We start from the raw sequence: 12,196 nt of genomic DNA on the forward strand, positions 1-12,196 counted from the left end.
ACAGTTTACAACAAGCTACCATCTATGAGGGACACGCTGTATCAAAATCAATGGACTAGAAGAGTCTTCAGGGAGCCAGAACAGCCAAAGTCATTTGGGACACAGTCTATGGATCTGATGCACTTCTTAGATCAAAGTCTTGCACAAAGTTAGAGAGTTTGTAGAAAAATCATGTTTAGGGTCACAAGCTGTTAAGCCTGTGAAAAGAGAGTTGGAATCAACTCTAAAAGGTAATCCAATGCAATTCCCAACTGAGAAGAGCACGGCTACAAGGCAATGAGTTAAGTACTCCAAGCCTAAACAGTACCTCTAGTTTGAAGAAGAGTGGTCCAGCTGGATTCTGTCCTGCTACAGCGGTGCAGACCCTCGTTCCTGAGCCCCAGTCATCGGGACAAGAGGGAGGATGCCTGAAGGGCTTCTCTGACGAGGTGAAAAAAGGAGTTCAGCACAGCAGCAGGGCTTCGCCGGGCAATTCGAAGGTCTGGGAGGTTGCTGCAAGTTCGTTCACGGTTTCTTCATTCACACAGCAGGGTGATCAGCCAATCAGGACTAGTTGCATTCAAGCATTTCTAGAGATAAAGAACAGGGGAGTTTCGGGACCCTCCCTCACATCCTGTCCTTCCAGACACACTGGAGCCAGAGGCAGGCTTCAGGGCTGAAGCCCGCCAAAGGCAAGACATACAAAGGGCTCGAATCTGTCTCAACGCACAGAGTAAAACCCAAGAAAGACCTCACATACAGAAAATGGTGAAAAAAAGAAGACGGGGGCTATTTTGATGAAATGGTCACTCATGGGTGCTGCACTGCAGCTGAGCGTTCAGCCTGCGGTAGAAAAGCACAATGGTAGTAAAAAGTAAACCACTGCCACCAGTAGTGGGGGGTAACATAAAAATGTTACATGAGTACATGAGATGTAGGATAAAGGGCTACTAGGTAAGCCCCCAGCACTCCACATAAGATGGTGTGTGCTGGGCCTACAAAGAGAACAGGTAAGAAAAGTCAATTTCACTTTACTATTCTTGGGAACTGTAGTTCACACAAGAAAAGGTAGTTAAACCTTATGAGAAATCTAAAAGGATTTCTCTGTGACACTGTACTGAGGGTGCTGTGTGTCACCATACAAAAAGTAGATGCCTATGGAGTTTGCCAGACTCCAAAAACCGTGAAAACACAAAGTCCAATCAGGTAAAAACACAAGAGAGTGAGAAAAAGGTTTCATTCGGTGCAGGTTTAGAATTAAAAGGTCCTAAGTCTAGAAAAAGAGCTGGGGGTCTCTAAGGGTGAAGGAGAATTAGCACAAAGATGAGAATTCTCCCTAACACTCGGCAATGGATCCCTAAGGTAATATCCAAAAGAAAAAGCAATTCCCTTGTGAGACTTTAGGAATCTCAGCTGTTCTAAGCTGGAGAGATTGCTAACTACCAAAACATGTCAGTAAGCCATGCCCCGATCAAGCAGACAGGGTCCTGTATACATTCTCCTGGTGCATGCTGCAGGCATTAGGCTATTTATAACCAATCTGCAATCCCCAGGGTGGAGCCTTCTCTTGTGGCTGCAAATGTGCAGCATATCAGAATAAAGGTAAAACATGTACAGCCCAAGGACCCATCCGTGTGGGGAAGTGTGATGGAAGTCACTTGTGTGTAATTATCAGTAATTGCCTGACTCTGCCTGACCCTTGCGTTGGGACATGTCAGGTATACGGCTCTGGTGTTAGTCCGTTGTCGCTCACAATGAACTGTCCGTGAGAAAGTGTTCATGTCGGGAAAGGGGGGTAGGTTGAGTTTCTAGGTATCCTACCTGGTAGGATGGGGAAAAGGTGTTATAAGGAGGGGGATAGCGCGTCTCACCCTTCGGTGTCCTACTTCCGCTACCCAACGATCCCCCATCCAGGTGATCAACCCGCACTGGTCCACCCCAAGGAACTGGATCCAATAGCGATGGCCGTGTGCTGGCCACCTGGATGACAGATCCCCGGGGACTAGCGGGTGAGACACCTTCAAGTTTCTCACAGCATGTGTCATAAAGCTGCATCTATGCGGTGTATTCATACACATTAATGTGCAGAGGAAAGTTTTTCACAAATATAATAAAAGTTTTAAAGGCAGACAACATTGCTACACATGTTTCGGGTGCACTCTTGCTGAGGCAAATTATCTTAATTTACAGTCTAATTATTAAAACTGTGTGTAAAATACTCCCACCTCAAAACCTTATCTGGTGCACGGATGATTATGCAATGCCTAAACATCCATTTAACCTCACGTTGGTGTCAGTGTGGTAAATGGTACTATGATGGTCAGCGGCAGCAGGGCTCTTGTTCAACAGTGATTGTCATTACACCAATCATGCTTTCAAATTTTGAATACTACTCTTAAAACATTCAGAACCTTACTCTTCAGCCAGCGCAAGCGCTGCTACAAAACAATTAAATGGTTGCATTTGCAAATGAATTAAAGGGCCTCATTACATCCGGGGCAGTATCCCGGCGGTGAATCTGCTGGGATATCGCCAATGCAAATAGCGTTACTGCAACTCGGTCCGGCGCTATTAGTGCCGGATCCCGAGTTGTGGTAAGGCTGTTACTCCCCATTTTTTGAAGAGTTCATAGAACTCTGTTGGGCAGTAACAGCGCTATTACCACCGGTGGTATTAGTCCCTCAATAATCGTACCGCAAATGGGCAGAACATGGAGAGTTTTGCCTCCAGCAAACAGCTGGAGGTAAACCTCGAACTTTCCACCCAAACTCGGGATTGGGTGGAGCGGTAATAGCGTTACCGCTGCATTTTTGCCGCTCCGCCCTACCCCTGTATGAGGCCCTAAAACTATGCAAAACATGTCTCTGTAGTGGTAATCCAGATAGGTATTTAAAATGTTTATGCAGCGCTTCATGGAGGATTCCTCCAACTTTTAAGCCGTGTGATTATTATTAGCTCAGTCGATAGTGCGTTTACTGACTTCTGTAGGATGTAAGTCTAACTCAAGCCAACCAACATTTGACCATGAATTTAGATATGCTGCCTCGTTACGAGTTTGGCGGTAACCCTTAAATGTGGCGGTAACGCTATTACCGCTACATTTAAGGGTCTGCCAAATCACCGGCTTGGTGGATTTACCCCCAGCTCTGAGCTAGAGGTAAAATGAACGGAGTATTGAGTGACTCACCCTGTGATATTAACATCCCCTTCTGCAGCCTGCTTAAGGAAGTGAATCCGCTGTAGAATGGCTGGCAAATGGTATGCAAAGCATGTGTTCTACGGTTCAATTCCTTCCATTTACAGTTAGCTAAATTCCTACTATGTGGAGCCTTTCTGATTCTGTGTGCAGTTAGCCTTTATATTTGGACTAGTTTCTATGAATACTATATTAGTTCTATCTGTGATGAGCTTGCACTGCAGGGGCGATTAACTGCTCCTGTTCTATGTGGGTGGTGCTCGCACTGGTTACATATCTTTATAACGAAACATTTTATGAAGAATGCACTTAAAACGAAAGTTTTATAACGGAAAATATAACGAATTTGTTTTTTTTGTTTGTTTTTGGGGCGGTCCACCTAGAACTCCATTTGCCACCCCTAAAAACCCACCCCAACCGTTTCCCCACAAGAATTAACCCTTTACCCCACGCCTAAGTGCATTCTTCATAAAATGTTTGTTATAAACTGTTCGATATATGTTCATACTTGATAACATTTTCGTTATAAAGAATTCATATCGCTCACACTGTGGTGGTATACTATTCCTATTCTATGTGAGGAGAGCATGGAGCGCCTAGCCCCTGCCGGGCAAGTTCTTAGTGATGGGAATTCAGTCGGCTGACGCCTAGGCAAGTGCTGCTTGCATTTCTGAGGCCCTTCATTTGCCTGTTCATGGTGGGGGTGCGTTCACTGCTCCATCCCATGCAGTAGAACTTGCACTGCTTTGACTGATGCCTTACCTGTGGTAATCTTGCACTATTGAGATCTACGACGTTCCATTTCCATGTGAGGAAAGCATGATCTGCTGAGGTCGATGGCACGCCTAGTTTCTGTACTAGGAGAAGTGCCCACTGCTGAAGTCTATGTTGCACCTGTTTTTATTTGAGGGGAGCTTCTACTCCAGAGTCTAACTGAACAACATAACATTTGTAAAAGTATTTTTAATGCCCTTTTCTCTCCTAACTTTCACTAATGAATGTTGTGGTACGGTTAATAATTAATTTGATTGTTTCAAAAAACCATTCGACATGGGATCTTTTATTTATACATTATTTTCACCTATGCAACTGTACTTATATCAATTCATTCTCCAGTGATATATGTGCAACACATTTTTTACGCATAATATTATATCAGCGCATCCATGTGTGTTGAACACTAGCATTTCTTTGGTAGAGGTTCTCTCGAGGTATTTTTGAACCTCAGCTGTTTCTGTGGTTCAAATGCCTCACCCAAAAATTGCGTTGATAGAAATGGTGCGTCACAATCGTTCACCATCTTCCATTGGCTCCCCAGCAAGCCAGACCACCTATAATACCCACCTCAGCATCCCGAATGACTATGCATCAGCGGTGGAGCTAGGCAACGGAGTCCAGTACGCCACACAAAACAGCCCTGTGGAGAACAGCTACCAACCGTGGGCATCAGAGTGGGCGCAGCAGCCGGCAGTGGCGCAGCACAGCCCCATCCAGAATGGGTTCACTTCTCCGGCTTCTGCATTTCAGCACGGCAATTCTCCCCAGCACCAAATTGCACCATTTTCTGCCAATAACCAACATCAACTTGGAGGTAAGAGAGCTCTGCTGAGTATTGCCATATTTTAATGAATGGTAACATTTTAGAATTTGAGAGGAGGCCTAAACGCAAACCTAAAAAAGTGCATACCTAAATTGGTAGTCGAGCGAAGGCAATACTTTGTCTGTACAGAGGTCAAATGTGTCTAGGGAATGCAAGTCTTTAAGGAAGCTCCTTCCATAGCTGTTTCTTCCATTCCCACTATTTTACGATGCTGTACCAACATGCCTGGTCAAACATACGGCAGTGGTTCCCATTACAATGTAAGTCCATCCCTTTAACAGTGGCATTCGCTTGCAAAGTGCTGTAGGATAAATAGTTATGGATGTAATTTTCCAAGAACAGAACTGCACACGCTCTGCAGAATCACGAGGCCGGGTGCAGGCGACAAGAGGCATGCTGCTGCTTTCCAGGGCAGGATAGGGTCATGTGACAGAAGAGATACCTGGTAGGAAGCGGGAAAAGCTTGGATGATGATGGTGGTGGTTACGAAAAGGTGAGGGGTCCAACCGTTCTTCCAAATGCTGTTCACAATGTGATCCTTAATCAGGGACGTAGTTGATAACGGCCAGGCAGGTTTCGATAAACCATCCTTCCAAGGTACCACAGCCCAGCACTGAATGAAACACAGTGGCCCTTCCAAGGTGCCACAACCCAGCACTGACTGAGACACAATGACCCTTCCAAGGCGCCACAACCCAGCACTGACTGAGACACAATGACCTTTCCAAGACGCCACAGCCCAGCACTGACTGAGACACAATGACCTTTCCAAGATGCCACAGCCCAGCACTGACTGAGACACAATGGCCTTTCCAAAGTGCCACAACCCAGCACTGACAGAGCCACAATGACCCTTCCAAGATGCCACAACCCAGCACTGACTGAGACACAATGGCCCTTCCAAGATGCCACAACCCAGCACTGACTGAGACACAATGGCCCTTCCAAGGCGCCACAACCCAGCACTGACTGAGACACAATGACCCTTCCAAGGCGCCACAACCCAGCACTGACTGAGGCACAATGGCCCTTCCAAGGCGCCACAACCCAGCACTGACTGAGACACAATGGCCCTTCCAAGGCGCCACAACCCAGCACTGACTGAGACACAATGACCCTTCCAAGGCGCCACAACCCAGCACTGACTGAGGCACAATGACCCTTCCAAGGCGCCACAACCCAGCACTGACTGAGGCACAATGGCCCTTCCAAGGCGCCACAACCCAGCACTGACTGAGACACAATGGCCCTTCCAAGGCGCCACAACCCAGCACTGACTGAGACACAATGACCCTTCCAAGGCGCCACAACCCAGCACTGACTGAGGCACAATGGCCCTTCCAAGGCGCCACAACCCAGCACTGACTGAGATACAATGACCCTTCCAAGGCGCCACAACCCAGCACTGACTGAGACACAATAGAGGATAATCTAATGCTTAAAATAACACAATGGCTTGAAGCCTATGATTTGCAAGAGAAGGCGTGCTATAGGTTAGTGTTTAGAGAAAGCTATCACAATGGTCTAATGAACTTTATATCGTTGCCTGAATTTAAGATAAAGGAACGTGATCAATGTTAGTAAATGCAAATATTCAAAATTGTTATTGGTGTGTTTTAAAAATGGAGTAAGAAAAAGGAAACTAAGCAAATGGTGGAGAGGTATGACTAGGAGTGGATGAGAGACACGCGGTGGCCTGGGGTGGGTGATCCAGACTGCGCATCTGCACATGGCGGCTGATGTGGGGAGGTTTAAATGCTCTAGAACAGTGCCTGCCTCTGTCATTCATACAACGACCGATTTTGTTTAAGGTCTCTTGTAGTCACTCGGAAAAGTTAGGGTTCGGCCACTAATAATCATCGTCATTTTCTTCTGTGTGTTATTGTAGTTTTTGGAGAGGCATCAGTAAACTAGAACAAGGAAAAATGTACATTTACTGAGATTTATTGTACATTATAGAGGCCTGTATGACAAATACCAGTGGTGTGTGAGACGGGCAGAGCGAGTTTCCCCTTTGCAAATGTTTTTCCAATTGGCTAGAATGTCTAGATATTTTGTTGGTTCCAACTCATGGGTACCTGTTGTGCATGGATAGGTTTGGGTAGTATTTCATTTTGAAGGGAAGTGATAGCGTCTGGGAACCAGTAATTGCTGTTTACCGTACTACTATAGCACAGGTTCTGGTTTTCCAGATTGGGAATTACATCTCCAGCATAGTGAGTTGTTTGAAGTTGTTATTGTATAGTCTGCCTTGGGGCCACAACAAGCATTGTACGATAACAAAAATGGGATCATGCTAGATGACTGCGATGTCTTAAAGATTGTAACGCATATCTTTAGATTGCATGATGCGTTTCAGGGGTTTCCCGTTTAACGTCACCTTTGAACATTTGGAAGAATGAGAGCTATTGGCACGTGGAATGACGGACATCGGTGTGAATGGTCCAGCACTTTTTACTACAAATGCCTTAATTCCCACCAATCATTTGTTGAAGCAAAACTTTAACTGTGCGCTGCTATAGCCACATTTATTTGTGCAAGTTTCATGAAAGGAGGAATAGGTACCCTGCATGGGTACAGGTGGACAGACTAGTGTGGGCTCTTGTTTGTTGTAGGCTATTGATATTCACTGTAAAAAGAATGGACGTGTCTAGTATTGCATAGTGCTATGGAATGTAGAATGAGAGCTCCTGGGGATTCGACTGATGGAAGCAGGAGCAAGGAAAGACGTTTGAGAGACGAGAGACGAGAGAAGTGAAGGAGTGATCGACGTTCATTCATATCCCATTATACATCTAGTAACTTTCAGATATCAAATCCCCTTTCAATCCATCTCTGTGTGCCTTCTTGCCGCATCCACAGCACTACAACGTCAAGAGTGTCACCCCAGAATGAACCTTTGGGCAAGTGGTGAATGCCCAGTAACGAGGGCAAGTAGGAGGTTGTGAACAGAGCCGCAACGTGCGTGTCATACAGGACATACTGATAATGTGCTTAATTGGAAAAGAAATAGCAAATAATTGAATTAATAAGAGCGAATATAAACACTCAAGCACACAATAATAAGAAACGTGCCACCAGAAAATTGTGCGCCAGGGCTAAGCCAAAGGCTTTGTGTGGTTCCCTGTCCTCTGTTTTTGGAGTCCTTTCGTATTGCTTTACCCTGCCTTCCTGTTAGTAATCCTTAGCCATCCTGTGCAGCAGGCACCTGGTAAGGAGTTTACAGCCTGTTTGTTTTTTCTTTTGTTGAGGGGTTTTACCTGTGTTTTAGTGTGATTTCCAATACGATGTTTGTGCTGAATTACTTAAAGAAGGCACTGCCTTTGTGGTGTAGTCCTTTGTTTCTGTCCCCCCCCCCCCCCCTCCCATCTTCATAGCAATTGGCTGAGGCTCCCTCAGCCTCCTCCACCCTCCATTTCCTTTTCCCTGCCCATCTCCCCACCCCACTCCTGCCCACTCCATCCCTGATAGGGCCATCCATCTCCAGGAAATACTCTTAGAAGTGAGGCCCAGTGCAGCCTTGCCAGGGCAGCTGGCAAAGGGCCAGAGGAAAGGGGCAGCTCATCTCCGGGCAGCTCCCATCCCTGTTTGCCCATGAACGCCTGACAGGACACCCTACAGCTACACCCAGGTAAGGTGGTATGGGCGGGGAGAATAGCCATTACTGTGCTCTAGTAAAGCCCTACCACCACATATTACTACTACCTACTCTTAACATTATGTTGTACTGCACTGTGCTCTTGGATTTGCTGTTGTATTACATTTAGAAGAAATGTAAAGGTTAGCCTATGTATTGTGCTTAGATGAATTGTGAAGATCAGCCTATGTGTAGCATTTAGTAGAAATGTGAAGGTTAGCCTAGCTATTGCACTTAGAAGAAATGTGAAGGTTAGCGTATGTATTGCATTAAGAAGAAATGGGAAGGTTAGCGTGTGTATTGCATTTAGTAGAAATGTGAAGGTTAGCCTAGCTATTGCACTTAGAAGAAATGTGAATGAAGGTCAGCCCTTGCGTCGCACACAATAGATTTAGGAGGATAGCACATACACTGCACTTAGATGAAAATATGAAGATAGCCAATTTATTGCAATTACAAATTATTGCGTCTGTGTCTGGTGCCTTTGAGAAATCCCTGCCGTACCTGCTGTACCTTACTGCTGGATGATGGAGTCACCAAGGCGGTCAGGTGCTGCCACAAGCCAAGTGATTCTAGTCACAGGGACAGTGCAATGAGGGTTCCCTGGCTACCTCCACCATGTCACACGAGGGAGGCAGGGGATAGCCACATTGCCGCCTTCAAAGGTTCTGTCCCTTTAATGGTATCAGTTATGAGGGATGGTCCAGCAGAGCAGCTAGCGCCTGCATGCTCGACTCCTCTTGCACAGGTAATAAAAGTGTAATTAGAACCGCGGGGAGTATAAGAGGAACCCAATCTAAGGTATAAAACGTAGGCTGTTAATCAGTCACCTCACAAGGTCTCCACAAAAATACACCGAAGGCCTGTTAGGCTATGGGAGTTCTCTACCATGGCTGGACATGGGTAGTTTAGCAAGCTGAGAGAGAGAGAGAGGACCGGCCCATGGGGGAGGGTTTAACCTACTCCAAGCCCCACATAAAAACTATAAGCCATCCTCCGTGGAGGGATCAATCAGCCAATCTCCATACCAGTTGCATAGGCAGACATACATGAGTTTCCTTAGGCCAAAGAGAGAGGCTGGAAGGCAGAGTTAAGTCCCTATAAGCGGAAGGCTGAAAGAGTGCAGAATGAGTTGGAGCAGGAGAGTGGGGTCCTGAGGAGAGACCCAAAAGAGAAGGGCCCAGGAAGCTGGGGGTAAGAAGGAGATCAGAGATGTGGAGAGAAAGACACAGTGCGGTGGGAAGAGGAAGACCCAGGAAACTTAGGAAAGGGAGACCCTAAAGGCTGGGAAGAGGAAGGCCTGGGATGCGGGTGGGGGGGGCATCTGCTGGTCAGGGGGAAACACCTAGGTTGCTGGATAGGAGGAGATGTTCAGGAGGCTGGGTAGGGGATTCCCAGGAGGTTGGGTAGGGGTAGATTCCCAGGAGGCTCGGAAGAGGGGGACATCCAGGAATCTGGGGATAGGGGAAGATGCCTTGCAGAAGGTTGGGGGAGGGAGAGATGCAGCAAGCTGGCAGCAGCTGAGAGATCCAGGAGCCTGTTAGGAGAGGAGTGATCAAAGAGGCTGGGAAGAGGAGAGAGATCCAGAAGGCTGGGGATTGGAGGAGATCCAGGAGGCTAGTATTGAGAGATCAAGGAGGCTTGGGAGAGAAGGACCAAGATTGTTGGAAGAGAGGTTATCTCTGGTTACAGAGGTGTTCACAAAGGAGGTAGTGAGAGGAAACACAGCAGGGCAAATAAGCCAGCCCTTAATATAGAGGTGCCTAAGGAAGCGTGCTTTATGAGAAGTCTTTGAACAGTGAGGAGACTGTTAAAGAGAAGGTGATCAGCTTTGAGAGGTGAAGCAGAGAATCACCAGGGGAGAGAAGAGAGGAGGTGGAGAGAAAGAAGATCAGGGAAGGATAGAAGAACAGGAAGGGGGAGACACTTGGGATATGTGGAGGAACAAGCCTGAGGTGAAGCATCAAAGAGGTCCAAGAGAAGCACAAGGATATACATAGAAAAGGGACGAGCAATAAAAGATGCACCCATTCATGAGCTAGTTACAGGTGTGATGAATCACTGGATTCAGTCACTTCTCCCCAGAGGGGAGCCTTTCCTTGTAAGGCTAGGCAGGTGAGCCTGCTACGCAATAATCCCCCTAGGGATCGTGACATGCAGAACCTCACAGGGAGAGACTCCCCTCTGACGGGACAAGGACTCCCATTCTGCAGAGGAACTCCCTAGAGACTTCTCTTACCGAACAACAGTAACATCAGAGCTCCAGAAACCAAGCCACTGTTTGTTATTGAGTCATAAGACCCAAGATCCAAGCAGAGGAACAAAGTAGTAAAACTACAGTGAAGAAAAGAATGCTAAACAAGTAATATCAATTACTCAATGGATGGAAACCAACACTACTGTGACAAAGAAGAATGAAAAAAACCATGAAGCGTGATCAACTAAAAGAGAGAAAGGACTATAATCCTCAGCTGGGATGACCCAGCAGCCGATCATAAAAAACAAAGATGCACTAGTGTCCCTGAGAAGCGACATCCGGAAGTTCCAAATCAGCTGAGTCGAGAGGTTTGAGAGAGAATGGGAGACCCTCCTTCGAGAAGAAACCACAAGGTGCTGTGGTACAAGAAGCACAGGGGAAGCCGAAGGCTAGAGAGAGAGGAGGACGAAAACTCCAGGAGAAAAAGAGAGTCGAGAGTGGCGGCGTGACCCAAAAGAGGTGAACTTTTCAGTCTGGCAACAACGCAGAGACCGCTGGTGCACCGGAGCTGCAGAGAAGAAACAGAAGGAGTCGGAGTGAGGAACGAAACTATCCTGACTACAGAGGAAATCCCTATCCTGTGAGCAGGCCCGGTGACGCAACCCCGTAGAAAGCAAGATAACTGGAACAGCGGGAGACCCGGGAGGGAAGACTGGGAAAAGAGTACACTCAGCCTACTCGTCCCAGTGACTGGCTAGAAACTAAGAAGAGTGAGAAACACTCTGGGACTCAACCTACTCGTCCCAGTGACTGGCTAGAAACTAAGAAGAGTGAGAAACACTCTGGGACTCAACCTACTCGTCCCAGTGAGTGGCTTGAAACTAAAAAATGCGAGCAACCGTATGAAACTTCTTTTACTCGTCTTAGTAATATAAGAAGTGGATAAGATAATAAGAATAACTATTGGGTCTGCAATAAATATCTCAGGGAGAAAGTCATAGAAACAGAGGAAGAGGAACAAGATGTTAAATATCTTATGCATAAGGGTTTGAAGAACTACAGAAACAGAGGATAAGAACCACATAAAGGGGTATTGAGTATCCCTAATAATGTCAGAGAGGGAGAGACTTTCAGAGACACTAAATACATTGTACAATTTCCGAAGCCCATTTCATTGAGGAGGAAAAGCCTACTAAGAGAACGAATAGGGGAGCCAAAGACTTGGAAGCTTCCCCTAGAGGTGTTCCCTAGAGGAACTAAATAATTTAATCCAAGAGATAGCTAAAAAGGATCTCAAAATAGTCTTCTAAGACTGAGGAATCCTATCCAGGAGAAGAGTCATTCTCTTGGTCTTTTGTTATTTTGTCTTAGTGGTAGAGAGAGAGCAGTTTAGCTTTGTGCGGAGACACACTGTTTACTTTGGACTTCACGCCAGTTGACGAGCACCTTAGTTAGTTTGGTTAGGCAGGGAAATACATATATTAGGGAACGTGAGGCCTTTTTTCAATTATTATTTTAATAAAAGAAAGTCAAGTATTCCAAAAACTGCTTTGTCTCATTCTTCTGCCCTAGCACACAAGAAATCCA

The 12,196-nt window shown here is 46.3% G+C and overlaps 1 protein-coding gene across 3 annotated transcripts in view; it reads left to right on the forward strand.

Annotated features, from left to right (window-relative positions):
• Positions 1–12,196, forward strand: part of IRF7 (interferon regulatory factor 7) — a 77,062-nt gene that overhangs the window by 30,880 nt on the left and 33,986 nt on the right. For all 3 annotated transcript variants that reach the window (XM_069624048.1, XM_069624050.1, XM_069624049.1), the window contains exon 8: positions 4,494–4,766. In XM_069624048.1, coding sequence (XP_069480149.1) covers positions 4,494–4,766 — 273 coding nt within the window. The remainder of the gene's footprint in view (positions 1–4,493; positions 4,767–12,196) is intronic.

Source organism: Ambystoma mexicanum, chromosome 11, assembly GCF_040938575.1.
Source record: "Ambystoma mexicanum isolate Mex_15411 chromosome 11, UKY_AmexF1_1, whole genome shotgun sequence".
Lineage (NCBI taxonomy): Eukaryota > Metazoa > Chordata > Amphibia > Caudata > Ambystomatidae > Ambystoma > Ambystoma mexicanum.